At 43.4% G+C, this 17,270-nt stretch overlaps 1 protein-coding gene across 1 annotated transcript; it reads left to right on the forward strand.

Moving 5' to 3' along the window:
- The first annotated feature begins 14,276 nt into the window (after positions 1 to 14,276).
- Positions 14,277 to 15,657, forward strand: LOC101788996 (acrosomal protein SP-10). The gene is made up of 3 exons (XM_005004994.1): positions 14,277 to 14,337; positions 15,219 to 15,347; positions 15,500 to 15,657. The coding sequence occupies exons 1-3, from the start codon at positions 14,277 to 14,279 to the stop codon at positions 15,655 to 15,657; spliced, it is 348 nt and encodes a 115-aa protein (XP_005005051.1).
- The last annotated feature ends 1,613 nt before the right edge of the window (positions 15,658 to 17,270 follow it).

The following is a 17,270-nucleotide window of genomic DNA, read 5'->3' on the forward strand; positions in this document are numbered from 1 at the left end:
TTAATGAATGTGTGTGTGCACTGGGGTGAGGTGGCATTGCAAAGAGCTGCTAAGATATGCAAAAGTTCACGAAAGAGAAGGGTGTGCCCATATTTAAGCTTTCTTTGTCAGTTTTAATTTTAAATATGAATTTGGGGTGGGAAATATAGCTCAGTGGGTAGACCACATGTGTGGCAAATGTGAAGTCTTGGAGTCAATATCCAATATTCCCTCCATCCCCAAAGTGGGATGTGTTCCTATGCTTTATGATAATAAAGTAGAAAAAGGAACAAAGAATGGCACAAGAAATAAGACCAACTAAATATTTTACTCCAAATTTGCTAAGAAATTTATGGTCAATAATCACATGCAGTTCTGAAAAACCTTAGAATTTAGGTGCTGTTACTTTCTCTGTTTCCTTAGGTAAATCAAGAATTTGCAGATGTGATAACTCATTACCAAGTCTCACAGCCAGTGAGTGCTAGAATCAGGATTTAAACCTACTGGGTAAGAGTTAGGAGTCTGTGCTCTGGTCAGGACACACCATGGTTGGATCCCAGCCCAGACACATCCCAAGGAAATCTGAATGGGCTACATGGGACTAGAAGAGCCGGGTGGTTCTGGACACCCACCGTCTGAGATGGTCAAAGGAGAAGACTCCTGCTCCGAGAGAGATCCAGTGCCAGGAGTCCTCAGAGTGGACCCTGTGATGGACCCATGCCTGGGACACTTGAGGAAATAAAAGGGATGATTCACTAATTCATCTTGGACTGGAGACATAAAACAGGACTGTTAGTTTTGCCTAAGCTCAGGAATCTGAAGAGATGCCGTCATGAGCTCAGGATAAATTTAATCTATCAACTCCACCAACCTGCCAATTCCTCATGTACCTCCCAACCTCCTTTATGGCAAGAAACTTTCAAGCAAGGCCATGCACCAGCCACCATAATGCTACCTTTGAAAGCTATCATTATTTACCTAGAAAAGCAGAGACAGAGACCTCATAAAACATCTTTTTGGAAGATTTATGGAGGAGAGTAGATGAGGAAAGGGCAGCCAGGAAGCTGGGGAAAGACATTCTGCTGTTAGAGGATGATGGGCTTGCTGGTAAAGATGTAACTGACAAAGATTCTAAGTGACTCATGTATAGTATTAGGCATACAAGTGGAGCAATCATAGGATATAACATCTCCATTTTATGCTACTGTAACTAGACGTCATACAGAGCCAGTGTCTGCGGTGACAACCACACTGCCCACACCATCAGGAGTGGGAGGACTGTGGTCCTGGCAATGAACACAGCCTTACAGGGGGTGGACAGCGGAAGTGAACAGGAGCAGGAGGGGCTCCTGGGCACCCTTTGTTCCCATAAGCTCCAAGGAGCTCACTGTGTGGGATGCTGTCCTGAGCCAGGCGGTGGTGAGACTCCCACTGGCAAGGGGGTAAAAGGAAGCTGCTGCCCAGGCCTAGGCACAGCTCAGAGCAGACTCTCCAGGCTGCGCTCATCCATACACCAGAGCAGCCTGTCCAGTCCTTCCTGGATCTCTGCTGCCCACTTCCTGCTGCCCGGTTGGGTCTCCTGCCATCCAGACTGAGATGGACAAGGTCCTGTTTGTGCTCCTACTGCTGGGGGCTTTCCATCTTGTCTTCTTCCAAGGTGTGAGTGGGGCACTGAGGAGCAGGGGACGGGGCAGGGGCAAGGCTGAGGACAACAGGAGGCTTGGGAGCAGATCTGGGATGATGATGTGACCAGCCTGGGCTGGCAGCCTCTGGGGGAGGGAGAGGTCAAGGTCAGGATTCCGGGATGATGTAACAGGGACTATAAGGCTCTGTGCTGAGCCCACCCTGACTCCCCCAAGGCAGAAGCTCAGGTCTCTCCATGGGCTCAGGGTGGGGTCAGTCACTCACTGGAAAAGATTGGTTTGGGGCTGCTACTATCCATTTAGGGTTTTGAGTCTGACTGAGTCATCTGATATGAAAGCTAAAGGTTTCTGAAAACCTGTTATATAGAATCTTCCTAGAGCATCATGTAACATGAAAAGGCTACTAAAGGGTTTATCAGGGGTGTTCTTGTTTTTGTTTTTGTTTTTGAGACAGGGTCTTGCTGTACAGTTCAACCCAGCCTTGAACTCACTATGTAGCCATGGTTGGCCTCAAAATCACAGCGATCCTCCTGCCTCCATCTCTCAAATGCTGGGATTACAGGCGTGCACCATCATGCCTGGTGCATAGCATGTGCACTCTGCTTGCTCAGCGACGCATCTTCTTTGGGCAACTTTTCTTGGTGTGTTAGGAAATACGTGGACACTAGACATTTCTTTCCGGTGTTCAGGTCCGTACAGCCGTTACACCCTACCCTTTTCTCCAGGGCCAGCTGTCCACAGAAACCCTGTCACTGTTCCACACAGAGATACCACGTTCGTTGCAAGGATATCTCACCTCAGTTCCAGGAGCCTGTGAGCACAGCGCTGGTAGTGAGTGAGATTCACTAGGCTCCAGGGGATGAAATTTAAGGAGGCTCGATCTCTCTGTGTTGTTCAGGTACAAGCTCTGAACTCGGTTCGTTGTGTCTCCTCATGCATTATGTTACCACCTAAGATTTTTCATATCAGTCAGCAAATATTGTCTCATTGAAGCTTATTTATTCATTTCTTTTTAAAAATTAACCTTTATGAGATTTAATTAACATACCATGAATTTACACATTAGAAGTATAAACCAATTTAATGGACTGTGAGGCCCATAGACCAAAGAAGCTAAGGAGAATATAAACAGCCCTAAGTCATGTATGAGTGCAGGGAGGGTCATGTTTCCTTCCTGAACTACTGTTATCTTGTGTTGCTCCCCATTCCTGCATCCTAGGTTTAGCTTTCTTGTCTGTCCTCCCCAGCTCAAGCCACACTGTGTATGGTCTGCAGCATTTTTATGAATGGCAGATGCGTGCAAGGCAAGGGCAACTGTACCATGGAGGAAGGTGGCAGATGCAGAACCAGGGACATCTATTTTTTTACCAGAAGAGGTAATGCTACTGAAAGGCCGGAGGAGCCCTTTGCAGCAGATATGTGTGTTTCTACTGTGGCGCCCAGGCTGGGTGTGGGTGTGGGTGTGGGTGTGGATGATTCTTTCACTTTGAGCCCCAGGTATTGTTTTCTGGCAATAAGTCTGAATGTTTTTCCTTTCCAGATGGGTATTTCTACAACCACACTATACTGGACTGCTCGAATCCATGCAGGGATTGGAAGCTATATAAGGACAAACTAAAGGTTTCAAGCTTTTGCTGCCAAAATCGAGATTTCTGTAATAGATATAAAGGGAAAATAGCGAATAAATATGTTATCTGATGCCAATTCCTTTACCTATTTCCTTTCCCTGACATCTCTGGTCTGTCATCCTCTCTCTGCACATGCTTGGCTGAGGATGTGGCGTCCTCATATAACCCCAAGTACACCCATCCTCCTCTTTCATGAACACTGGCTCCTCGGCTCCGTGCACTAAGCACTTTCAGTGAGTCCTAGCGTTCGCTTCCGTCTTCCTTCCCACCTGATAACTGCCAATAGTCTTCCGTGCTTTGCCTTTCCCCATCCCCCAGTCACCGGGTCACTCTGGCTAACTGCCTGGCTTCTAGTCCCGCTAATTTAGAAGTGGCTGCCAATGCCCAGCCAATCAGTGGGCTGCATTGTATACATCAGGAGTTGCAGGGGTTAGTGGGATACTCAGGAAGACAAGCCTAGTTGGCAGGATGGACAGAGAGCTCTAAAATTCAGGAAGATACCCAGGCTTGAGCCAGGCAGGTCGAGATCCTTGGCATGGGGCACATCCCCAGGACCTACAGACAGCTCCCTGATGCGAGCTCAGGAGACAGTGAGTTGAGTGAGCAGAGGAGAGGATGAAACACGCTGGAGAGTGCGTGAAGGTCACTGTCTAGAAGACTAACTGGAGAGACAGCAAGGACCCAGGGCTGATCACACCACTGTTTTCTGGTACAACTCTCAGGTTACTGGTGGAGCAGGTTCAGGGGGGAAATGGGCTGGGGAATGAATGGTCTGTAACGGGAGGTGATGGCAACTTGTGCCACTCTTCAAGAAGCCTGGGAGAAACTGAGAAAAGGAGGTCACTGTTTTTTAAAAGAGTGCGTTTAACATGCTTTTAAGTGAAAGTGGTCTTTGGTCCTCACAGCGTAAAGTACTCCCCATGAGGACAGCAAGCATCTTTGCCACTATCTTTTTTCTCTTACACTATCTCTTTTCTTTTCTTTTTTTATGGTACTGGGGATCAAACTTGCCATCTTGTGCTTGCCAGGCAGGTGCTTGTGCCGCTGAACTAAAGCCACAGTCCCACAGTATATAATTTCAAAATGTGTATCTTGCCTAATAAATCTTTTTCTCTTCCTTTGTCTTTTTTCTTTGTATCAAATTTCCTCTGTCTTTTCCAATTCTTCTGTTTTCTTCTCCAGAGGTGACACAAATGTGCAGAATTTTGTTAACATGTTACATATTACTTTATCAAACAATCTTACATTTCTCATTCATCAATTAAAAAGATGTAAGAAGAATACATTATGCATATCTTGTGAAGACTGATACAAATAAATTCACACTTGATTGTCATTGAGTTAAATTCTTTGAACAAATAAGAAAATCTTAAAAATCTACTTTTATAGTTCAGAACATCTAGTTAATATTTTTTATGGAATTTTTTCCTTTTAAACTGACTGAACTGGAGAGAACTAAAAGAGAATGAATTTTAAATTAACTACTGTGGAGTATGATACAAGGCAGAGTTTTGTTATTTTTGCATACTAAAAAATTACTAACAACAACTACAACAATAATTATAGTTTAAATTAGGTTGGGCCTCCTTCTATCTAGTTCCACCAAATGGCCCCTGAGGATATCATGATAACAGAGACATGGTTGATGAGCCAGCTTTTGTACCCTCATGACCAATATAAACTCTAAACTTGGTCAAATATTTGAGAAATACAAATGAGTTAACTGAACAAATTTTTAAAATGATGTAATAATTAAGCCTAGTGGTTTGCTTTAAAAAACACAGTACATAGAGGGAAGAAACCCAGCTTTCTAAGGGCTACCAGGGAGCTGTGCCCCAGCGATGGCTGAGGCAATGGTTGTCAGTGCTGGAGCAGGTTTCGGGCACACACTTTGATGCCATGGCAGAGGGTAGCACTTCACCTCCGTGGTCCTCTCCACCACTGCACCCACAACCTCAGCTGAACCAGGAGAAACACATCGCACAAACCCAAACCGAAAGGGTGTCTCAAAGTTCTCATCCCATGTACCTTAAAACTATCAATCACAGAGGCTGCAGGGAGAGTCAGAGAGGCTGTCACAGCCCGGGGAGAGTAAGAAGATGTGATGATGGACAGAACCGTCGGTCCTGGGAGAGAAAGGGATCGTGAAATCAGAGTTGGGATGCTGTTACTAATGATGGGCAAGGGTGTTTCACGTTTTGTGATAAACACACCACACCAGGGTAAGATGTTAACTACTGAAGAAAGTGGTGGGGAGCCCAAGAGAACTCTGAACTACCAGGGAAATCTTCCCTTAACTCAGTACTTGTAAAATTAGAAGCTACTGATGTGATAAAACCATTCTGGACAATCATTGGAGAGAAATATTGTTCTGATGTGGTATATTCCTACCACGACAGGTGTGTGTGTGTGTGCGCGCGCGCGCACACACACACACACACACACACACACACACACACACACACTGTGGAACATACAATAAGTTCCCAACTTAAGAACATTTGAGCTTCTGACTTTTACAGGTGTACTGTCACTTTTCTGGCTCTTCTCTCCTGCAAAACTTTGTTTACCAGCAATAATTAAAACCCTCTTCCACTGAATTGCTGCTGTTGCTGCTGGAACCACCATAGCCACCTTGGTTGCCCACTTTGGCAAAGTACTGGACTCCGCCACCACAGGAGCCACAGCTTCTACCTTCCAGGTTTCCTGTCCTCATGGGCCCAAAGTTTGAAGACTGCCTGTTGTAACTGCCCAAGTCACTGTCATTCCTATCACCTCTTTTATCATTACCAAAGCCACTGTAGCCACCCCACTGCCACCAAAGCCACCACAACCACTGTGAAGTTTCCTCCACTACCAAAATTGTCATCGCCTTCAAGAGCACCTCCACAGCTATCGCCAGTTTCCAGAATGACTCTGACCTCTTTGGCTAAACAAAGCACTGGTCATCTCTTGCTGGACGGGGCTCTGCTTTCTTCCCAGCCAAAGTAGGTCAATGGATAGTATTTCTGAATGAACATCTTATTCTGGGAATCTGGGTAGTAAAAGATTAAGCAAAGTCCTTCTCCCGGTTACAACTTTAATCATTCCATTTTTTCTCCTCACTGTTTAAAATAATCTCACACATGATGTTCTTTAATGTCAATAATGCCAACAACTAAGACTTTTCCTCAATAATAAATGGACATCTGCTCTCTAAGGAATCTTTTGAGACGGTATGCCTTGGCTCTTCAGTTCTTCCATCACAGTTTTGTAGCCCTGGCTACACAGCTGTCTCTATCTCCTCCACAGGGCCACAGGTGACAAACTCGCAGTCCCCAGAGCACTTGATGTTGGGCCTCCATCAGTACAGTTTCCGAATGCTCCCCAGGGTTCAGGACGGCTCCTCAGACTGTCATGGTTGGTTCAAAGCCCAGCCCTCGGTGAAGAGCTCTCACACTAGCTTCCTGGGAGCCTCTGGGTTAGGTTTGGCAGCAGTGAGAAGAGAGAGACAGAGAGTGGTTCCTCCACACAGTCCCTGGGCCTCTGTTATGTGAGCGCTCACCTTGTTGGTAAAAGCCGTGCCAGTGCCTACGGGGCTCCCAAAACTACACGCTGGTCACACATTCCTCACCGTGGAGCATGGGGAACGCATTCAGATCGCAGCTCTGAGCAGGCAGAACAAAAACACATCCTGCTTTTACATGTCAGTTTTACTAGTTTTTGAAGAATAATTTCTGTATTTTGAACAATGTGCTAGCAAATAAAAGCAAAGCTGTAACTACTCAATGATTTGACTTCAGTGACTACAGAAAAAGAAAAAAAATTCACATTATTTTCTTATTCTTGAGGTTTTTTAATTTTAAAGAGAAAAAACAAAAAAAAATGATACAAGATAGTAAGAAATTATTAATGGTCAATATATTGTGTTTTGTTATCTTCAAAGTAGTTCAGATTACAAGATAAAATTCTGCATAATTGATCAAACAGTATAAGCACAAACCATTTTTCCAAGTTGTTCTTTTCCTTTTGAGCAGTTTCTTTCCATTTCACAATATCTACTATAGATTTTAGACTTTATCTACTTTTTCAGTTTCTTACAATAGGAAGACAATGCAATGTTTTACATATGTGAGACTGATTTATTTCACTTATGAGTATGTCCTCTTGTTGCATCCAATTACCTATAATAGCCTTGAATTTATTCTTCTTTGTAACAGAATAGTACTCTATTTATGTAAAAATACCACATCTTTTTTATCCATTCCTCAGTTGATGGGCATTTGGGTCATTTCCTAGAATTAGCTATTATAAATTGTGCTGCCATAAACATGAGTGCACATATATTGTTGTGATATGATGTTTTTAATGCTTCTGGGAAAATATCCAAAAGGGGAATAGCTTGGTTGAATGAGACCTCTAATCCAAGTTTTTTGAGGAAACTTCACGCTAATTTCCACAATGGTTGTACCAGTCTACATTCCCACCAATAGGAGAGAAGGGTTCCTTTTTCCCCGCAGCCCCACTACCATTTGTTACTGGTTGACTTCTTGATGACAACCATTCTTTCTGGAGTGACATGGAACCTCAGTATTGGTGTAATTTGTATTTCTCAAATGACCAATGCTGTTGAACATTTTTTCATATATTTATTTACATTTGTATTTCTTCACCGACAAGTGTATATTCATCTCAGATGCCCATCTTTGGATTGGGTCTTTAAATTAGATGGAGGGGTTTGATTTTTTCAATTCTTTATATATTCTAGATATAAGTCCTTTGTCTGATGGACAGGTGGCTAAATTTTTTTCCCACATTGTGGGTTTTCTTTTCACCCTGTTGGTGATTTCTTTTGATGTGCAAAACTTTTTAATAAGATGAGATCCTAGTTGTTGGTGCTTTGAAGTACTGCCAGTGAAGTTTAGTTTTTGTTCATGAGCTCTGCCTCATGAGCAGCTGCCTACCTCTGTCTTTAAGATTTCTACCTACTTTCTTTTCCAGCAGATTTAGTGTTTCTGTTTTCCTATTTAGATCTTTCATCCATTTTGACTTGACTTTAATGCATGGTGATAGACATGTGTTTTAATCTTTGGCATGTAGAAACGTGATTTTTGCAGCACCATTTGTTAAAGGGTCTATCTTTCTTCCAGTGAACACGCCTTGCCCCTTTGTCAAAGATAAAGTGACCAAGTGTGTTTATGGTTGTGTCTGAATCTTCTAATATATTTCATTGATAATCAGGTGTGTTATTTTCTGGTGTCACGCCAATTTTATCACAGTGGCTTTGTGGCATAATTTTAAGTCTGGGCTTGTGATGCCTCCTGCCTTGTCTTTGTTGCTCAGAATTGCCCTTGCTATTCTAGGTCTCTTCTGTTTCCGAATGAATTTCAGGAATATTTTCTCTAGCTGTTGCTGGGTAGTTTATAAAGGAAACAGGTTTATTTAAGTTCACAGTTCAGGGGGTTTAAGAGGATGGGACTGGCCTTGGTTTCTATATTGATCATTCACTACTGCCATCCTCTTCATATCACCATCTTAAAATCTATCTCTACTCCAGATTTGCTGAACAGTTCCTTTATATATGTTGGTACTTCTTCTTTTACTTGTGAGAGTATCTCTGATTTGATTTCTTCTTTATTTTTTCATGGATTTATTTCTTTTCTTTGGTTACTATCATTTCAGGTGTGTGTTCCAGTTATTCTGTATCTATGACTTCTGTACATGTTCTGGGGGCTGGAGGCCTGAGACTGCATTTTTCTTTTTCATCTTGTCATTTTGTATTTCAAAAAAAATTTTTATTTTGTTTTCTGTAATGATTCTTGTACATTTTTGTACTGAGGAAAAGCTTGTTCTTTAGGGATGTATTCTGTGTGTAGGAGATTCTTGATTTATGTCTGTTTTAAGATCCTACCTTCCCAATTAATTAAGAGTGAGATGGTGGAATCTGTCTGGCTCAGTCCCTGGTCCTTTGGTGTAGAACTATGTTGAGGTTATTACCCCAGAACTTCCTAGTATTGTTACAGAAGGGATAACAACTAATTACAACAGATATGACATCCTAGCTAGAAGCAGTAAAGTTAGCTATAACAATAGCATCGAGCACAATTTAGGAACTAACTGTGGTAACTATTGGTTTTGTACTTTAGATCATAGGAGCAGAGTCTATATTTGTATAACTTAACCAATTGGAGATTATGAGTTTGTATGCAATGTGTTTCTCCTTGGGAGAGTGTTTTTACTCTGTGGTGGGATAGTGTTTAGAACAAAGATAGCTGGTAAGGAAGTAGAAGCAAGCCTGAGGGACTAAGGATGATCGCACAAGGTTTGGGAAACCTAGAGAAGTGGATAGAAAAGAAAGACTAACAGAGTATGTGAGAGATTATCTGGATAATCCCTGGTCTCTGGATTTGGGTGATGGGGTTAGTTTTCTGTGGTTGGAGTTCTCCCCAGTCATTTAGAAGCAAGAGACAAAGAGCAAAATAAAGAAAAGAATGAGAAAATAACTGACAGCAAAGGGTTGCTGGTTCTATAGAGACCTCGGTCTGTTGGCTTGAACTGTTACTGTTACTTCAGATTTCCCACACCGCTCATCTTTCCTGCCCACCCTGTGTGCCTGAGCTGGGCTCTGCCCTTTCCCTGGTATTCCATCTGGGCTCTCGGCCTAGTTCACCTCGGTAGTGGCAATATCAAGGCGAATGGCCACTCTCCTTTTTTGCAGCTCACCTGTGTTCCCGAGGCCGTGGGAGGGTCCTTTCTCCTCTCTGTGGCTAACAGAGAAAATCATAGCTCATTTATTTATCATGAATGCAAAATACCATATAAAATACCAGCTGCAGAGTTTAAAAATAAAACAAATCTATGAGTGTACATTTAGAGGAATTTCAAATTTTATCTGAAATATTAGCATGATTCAGTATTAATCTGCCAATAAATTCATATTACATTAATACCCTAAAAGTTACAAATCATATCATGGTCTCAAATAATGAAAATATATCATTAGGTTCAATCTGTTTACAAATCACAAAAATAGCAACAAAGACATCATAGAAAGGACCATTAAAATGAAGTTCCTTACATTTGTAAAGACTTAATAACTCCTTATCCAAATACCAATTTCCATACCAAATTTAGGACTTAACTGAGTACAGTTTAGTCCATTTCACTTAAATTGGACCAAAAAAATGGATTGTAATGAAAAATTACCAAGATGTATTAAAGGTTTGGGTTGCCAATTTAACTCACACAACATAACTCACCAATAATTTATTGGGAACCACAAGGGCACTTCAGTTCACAAACTTAATTCTTTCCATGGCTCTGGTCACAAACTGAGCTGAATGAGAACTGAATTAAATTTCTCCACATGGCCAACATTGAAGGTAACCTTTGCATTTGATTTGGTTCTCATCTAATTAGGTTTGCAACCAGAATCATGAAAAGAATTAAGTTCATGAACCAAGACACCACTGTATACACAACACCCGATGCCAGTATGCAGATCAGCTGCCCCATTTCCCTGTGGCACTGGTCTTAGTACACATCAAGCATTGGCAGAGTCATGCAACTGTCAGTCCCTTGGGAAGATGAGAGTGCTCTGACTCTGACTCCTGCTTTGGAGATTCTATAGGCTTGTTGGCAACAATGCCCCTTATCAAGTGGTCCCTTGTGATTATTCCATTCTTTCTGGCATATGGGGTCTGAAGAATGATGCCAATGGGAGAGTGAAGGGAGGGCATTCCGTGAGGCACACATGTGCTTGACCCTGATGTCGTACGAAGGTGCTCTTCAGTGTGGTAATTTGGTGACTGTTGAATGGTGAAGTGGTGAATGAAGCCTGTTTGTTCCCTCCCCTCATAGAAAACAGCCTTATTTTGTAGGCACTTTCGCTTGTCCTTGGCCTGGACAGTGACACCAGGTTTTAGAGTGGGTCTGATGAGAGAAGGGTCTATGTGGTGGGAAATGCACCACACAGCAGACAAACATTGGGTGGCCCCACTTTAAAAAACTCACTTTTGCTCTGGGGTGTGGCTCAGTAATAGAGGGTCTCCCTGGCATGCCTGATTCCAGCCCCAACATGGGACAAGCAAACAAACAAGTTAGTAACATAGAGAAAGGACCCAGTCTGGAGACCATAACTCACTGCATGAGACCAGCAGATTTCCAGGTATAGGTGGAGTTTCAAAGACCTTATGGTTTTTCTAGGTCCCACTTCCTAAAGGTTCTACCATCTCAGCACTACCTAGCTGTGGACCAAGACCCCAAACAGGAGCCTTTGGGGGCAATACTTTAATCACATCTAAACCATAGCACCTGCCTTGCTCCTAGAATTTGAAAATACTGGGTCAAGGCAAGAAACAGATGTCCCGGATATGAGTCTGTTTTCTGGTCAGAGCACTCCCTTTGTGGGATCTCAGCTGAGACCTTAACTGGCAGTTCTGGAATGGCGAGGGCCTAGGACCTTGTGGTGGTTCTGGACGCCCACTGTCTAGGATGGTTGGAGGAACTTCCTGTAATGTGAGGGAGACTGTACCTAATGATGTGGAGTACGCTGACCCTGTACTCCACCCTGGACCTGGGACAATTTATGACAATAAAATTGGCCTTTATTAGTGCTGGAGGAATGAATTAGGACCATAGAATTTCAGCTAACCTTTTAAGTCTGGGAGCCAAACTTTAATAAGGCTCATGGAAAACTTAACAGGTAAATGGAGCATATTTGGTCTTTCAAAATGCCTAATTTATGTCCCTATCACAACAATCATAACCGTTACAGAATTCCCAGTAGAATCACGTTTCATAAAGGCAGGTTTTTTTTAGGGTTATCAGCCTGGACATGATAGATATATCATATTAAATATCCATATTAAGGGACCTATCACTATCCCTTCTTTAGAAGACATTATGAAGTGTTCGATGAGCATAAATTTCTGCAAGATATCTAATTAGATCATTATTTTCTTTCAAAAAACCTTTCTTGGGGCTGGGGATTTAGCTCAGTGGCATAAGCACCTGCCTTGCAAGCAGGCTGTCATAAGTTTGATCCCTGGTACTGATAAAAATGAAAAAGAAAAAAAAAACCTTTCTTCCCATATTATCAAGCCAATAGCAAACCCACTGTAACAACCCATTTGATTTTATGATCAAAAGTCTTTAGTCTGCAACACCTACAGAGGTGCTTCATAAGTTGGTACCTCACAGGAACAAATATGTTCGTAGGACATTTCAATAAATTCATTATATCCTGTGTCTCATTTTCTATCCCTCTGTACCTCTTTTTCTGGGCACAGAATGCCAGATGGGGTGAGATAGGCTTGGCAACATTGAGAATCCCTGGAATTCTGTTGTCTCTGCTGCATTGAATACAGTGGTTGCATTGAGTGCAGGTACACTGAGCGTACTGGTAAGTGGGCTGAGCACACCATTATCAATCTGGGGCTGTGTAGACCCTGAGGTAATGACAGACCACTGCTTGTATACGACACACTCCTCCAGTGCCTTTTGTGTACTGTCTTTGTCTTGGGAAGTTGGGGAGGGATTTTCTCATTCATGCACAAGATTAATGTCTCAAGGTGTGGATCAAAGCAGATTCTCCAGCAGTGGTACTTGGGGGATCTGGGTTCTCAGATGCTCCAGCTGTGGTACATGGGGGATTTGGGTTCTCTGGTAGTTGCTTCCTTCCTGCATAGCACCATGCATTAATTTACTTCTTGCACTCTTCTTTATTTTGTCTGTAAATCTTGACTACCTGCTCTGTCCACTGAGCAGGCGTGGTCAGAGTATTTTGCTCCTGGGTGAGGCTGACTGGGAAAGACTCTGCCGTGAAGGAATTGCCTGGAGGGAGAGGACAGAGGGAGGACAAGACTACGTTTGTCCCTTGGGATGTGCTGTTTAGCTCTGAGCCTGCTGCATGGCCAGGAAAGAGGGAGGACAAGACTACGTTTGTCCCTTGGGATGTGCTGTTTAGCTCCGAGCCTGCTGCATGGCCCTTCTCCCTTGGTGCACTGAGTGTGTAGGAGCTTTGTTTATTTTTATGAAGCAGGATGAGAAGGCTGAAGGCACTTTAGACAATCAGTAGAAAACTATAATTTTTAAAAATTAGGATAATAGTTGGTCATAGTGGCCCATGTCTTTTATCACTATGAGTATGATCTCAGTCTGGAGAACTCAGTGAATTCAGGTCAGCCTGAACTACATAGTGAAATCCTGTCCCCCAAATTAGGATAATGTGTTATACCTAAGTGCTTTGGGTGCCACATTCTGCGCTGGTCCTATGAAAAAGTGTAAGTAGAAATTCTTTTCTTTTTTTTTTTTTTTTGTTGGTTTCTGGTTTTTTGAAACAGAGTCTTGCTCTTTAATTCAGGTTGGCATTGAACTTGCTATGCAGCTTGGGCCGCCTCAAACTCATGGTGATTATTCTGCCTCAGCCTCCCGAGTGCTGGGATTACAGGTGTGCACCACCACTCCCAACTATGTGTATGCAAATTCCAAACATGAGCAAAGTGTGGAGCTGTGGTTGACCGCCTCTGTGTGCAAAAGCTCAACTTGGTCAGCATATGTGTGTGATTCTGGAAAGTAGAAAAATAAGGGTCAAAAGAAACAGGATCCATCATGAAGGAGACGCTGCACTGGGTGGCGGATGGCAGACCTTGGTGCACTGGAAATACAGAGGTAGTGTCTGCGGTGACAACCACACTGCCCACACCATCAGGAGTGGGAGGACCATGGTCCTGGCAATAAGCACAGCCTTACAGAGGAAGTGAACAATCTGGACTTCACCTGCACAGGAGCAGGAGGGGCTCCTGGGCACCCTTTGTCCCCATAAGCTCCAAGGAGCTCATTGTGTGGGATGCTGTCCTGAGCCAGGTGGTGGTGAGACTCCCACTGGCAAGGGGGTAAAAGGAAGCTGCTGCCCAGGCCTAGGCGCAGCTCAGAGCAGACTCCAGCCTGCACTCATCCATACACCAGAGCAGCCTGTCCAGTCCTTCCTGGATCTCTGCTGCCCACTTCCTGCTGCCCGGTTGGGTCTCCTGCCATCCAGACTGAGATGGACAAGGTCCTGTTTGTGCTCCTACTGCTGGGGGCTTTCCATCTTGTCTTCTTCCAAGGTGTGAGTGGGGCACTGAGGAGTAGGGGACGGGGCGGGGATGAGGCTGAGGACAACAGGAGGCTTGGGAGCAGATCTGGGATGATGATGTGACCAGCCTGGGCTGGCAGCCTCTAGGGGAGGGAGAGGTCAAGGTCAGGATTCTGGGATGATGTAACAGGGACTATAAGGCTCTGTGCTAAGCCCACCCTGACCTCCTCCAAGGCAGAAGCTCAGGTCTCTCCATGGGCTCAGGGTGGGGTCAGTCACTCACTGAAAATGGTTGGTTTGGGGCTGCTCCTGCCAATTTCAGAGTTTGCATCTGATTGCTCCCAAGCGACGACTAAATGTTGCTCAAATGTTCCTATGTAGAAGTTCTACTAAAAGCCTTATTTTAAATCTATTTTCATGCAAGTTACTTTCTAGTTAGGTAGGTTTAAATATCAGGTGCCTTTTTGAGGACAAGCTACAGAAGCAAGCTGTGTGAGATTACATCTCCACCATTGTGCCAGATTGATTTTTATGCTCCATGATTTGTAAAGGTATATCTGGCCTCTATAGAGTTGTATGTAGATGGTGTTCCTATTCACGGTAGTTTAGGGCAATGATGGTAAACCTTCCAGAACCTTCTATGATACCAATTGGGACATGTGCGTCATAGTTTTGCTATCAATATATTAGGAGATATCTTTCTTGTTATTTTCAATGCAACCAAATGCTAGTGCCAAATCTACAATTGCTGAACCATTTCCATCTGGTGGAACATTCTCTACCTCTGAGGTTACGTCAAGGACTTCCTTAGTCATGCTATGTCCCTCACCTCCTGTGTTCTCATGGTTCCCTAGCTTACCCTAGTGCTAGCCTAGTCAATCCCAGGCTTAATTTTCAATCTGTCTTTCTCAGCTCAAGCCACAGTTTGCATGGTCTGCAAGTCTTTCAAGAATGGTCACTGTCTGAAAAGCAAGGGAAACTGCACAGTTGACTCTGGCCCTGGATGCAGAACCAGAAATTTTTTCACTTTCACGGACACAGGTAACCCTATCAGTCCAGTCTAAGTGCAGGCTTCTGTGTGCTGGGAGACAGACAGATTCCTATTTTAGAGCACAGAGACGGGCCGCAAGTCCTCTCCCTCTGGGTTCCGAGTTCTGATTGTGGTGCTAAGGATAAATATTCTTCTCTTCCAGGTGGATGGTTCCACTATCACACTGAACTGGACTGCTCATATCATTGTACATCTCATAATATGTATCTTGGGAATGTGAAGATATCTACCTATTGCTGCAAAAATCAAGATTTGTGCAACAGAGATCAAGGAAAATTAGTGAACAAAAATGCTCACTAATCACCACTTCATTCAGCAGTGGAAATTCCCGAGAAGGCAATGGAATTGATCTGTTTCTTATCATTGCATCTCTGATTGATTTCCTTCTACATTTGTTCTATTGAGCATGCAGTAACCCCCCTGACCTCCGGGTATCAATCTCCTCTCCTCTTTTAGCCACTGGTTCCTCCTCCTAACACCAAAAATAGTAGTCGATCCTAGCATTCCCTTTCTTCTTCATTCCCTTCTCAAAATTTCCATCAGTCTTGTTTGCTTTGTATTTTCCCACCCCTCAGAGTTACCGAGTTTCTGCCTGGATTCTAGTCCCATCAAGTTTGGAGTGATTGTTGATGCCCAGCCAGCTGATGGGCTGCAGTGAATACATCAGGAATCACAGGGGTCAGTGCCAAACATGTCTAATTGGTACAAAGAGAAGTTCTGAAGTTCAGGAAGCTATCAAAGCTTGAGACAGACAAGTTGAGATCATCAGATTTGGACACAAACTCAAAACTGATTTGGTAGCTGAGTTATGAGTTCTAAAGTTTGTCAACAAGCTGAGGGAAAAGAAAGAGGATGGATCACAGATGACAGAGACCCCCACAACAGGGAGCAGATGAACGTCTCTGCAGAAAATTAATGTGTGGTGATCAGACAGGTAGAAAGGGAGAAGGTAGGAGATTATTGGCAAAGCAAGTTTGGTGGCAGGCTAGTGCAGAAGCTACAGCACAGGGGGCTGAATGAATGGACTGTGACTGGGGGAAATAGAGCTTGTGCAGTTCTTCCTCGAGAGATTTGCAAAGAATTGAGAGAGTATCACCAGACTAGGTCTGAGGAGCTTCCCGAAGCTGAGATGAGAAACTTTATTCACCCAAGGCATAGAACATTCAGAGATTTGGAGAATCACAGAGAAAGAATTTTCAGGACTAGTTAGTCAGAGACACGGGACAGTAGCACTCAAATGAGTGTGAGCCCTCTGGAGGCAGAGAGGTGCTTAGCATCCAGAGCTGGACATATTATGGAGCCTGGGGGTGGCTCCATGATGGGCCACCTACGAGTGCACTCCTACTGGCTGTCGGTTACCTATCCAGCAGGCCACCAGAGCGGAAGTCACTGACATGTGTTTGAAGTTGAGAGCTGCCGCCAATGATCTTGCTGATTCTTTGAAGTTGGAAAAAACATACATTATACATGAAAACAGCAGGTCTGAGTCTGGAGCCCAATTTACAAACTCATTGAGTCTGCAAGAACTTTTCTTTAGAATGAAAAAGGTTTGAGCACCTGCTGTATGCTGAAGCCGCCTATTTTTTTTGAAGTACAATTTAAAAATTTCTATTTGCTTGTCCTATTTGCCTATTTTAAAATTTCTTTTATTCTACCTTGAGACAAGTCTTTTTTTTTGTTTTGTTTTTCTTTTTTCCTTTTTCCTTTTTTCTTTCTTTCTTTCTTTGTTCTCTTTTCCTTTTAAAAAGGAGTGAGACACGGGGCATGGCAGCACAAACCTCTAATCCCAGTACTCTGGAGACTGAGGCAGGAGGATTTCTGTGAGTTTGAGGTCCATTTGAGCTCAAACACACATAGTGAGTTCAAGGACAACCTGAATTAGCAAGACCTTGTTTCCGTAACAAATAAATAAA

The sequence above is a fragment of the Cavia porcellus genome, unplaced genomic scaffold (assembly GCF_034190915.1).
Source record: "Cavia porcellus strain 051 isolate PalLab524CR breed Dunkin Hartley unplaced genomic scaffold, mCavPor4.1 scaffold_9, whole genome shotgun sequence".
Classification (NCBI taxonomy): domain Eukaryota; kingdom Metazoa; phylum Chordata; class Mammalia; order Rodentia; family Caviidae; genus Cavia; species Cavia porcellus.

Bases quoted from the DNA above. Each gene is read 5' to 3' on its own strand.
- LOC101788996 (XM_005004994.1), top strand. From the start codon at position 14,277: ATGGACAAGGTCCTGTTTGTGCTCCTACTGCTGGGGGCTTTCCATCTT. The intron at 14,338-15,218 runs GTGTGAGTGGGG...TGTCTTTCTCAG, and splicing joins CCATCTTGTCTTCTTCCAAG to CTCAAGCCACAGTTTGCATG. The intron at 15,348-15,499 runs GTAACCCTATCA...CTTCTCTTCCAG, and splicing joins TTTCACTTTCACGGACACAG to GTGGATGGTTCCACTATCAC.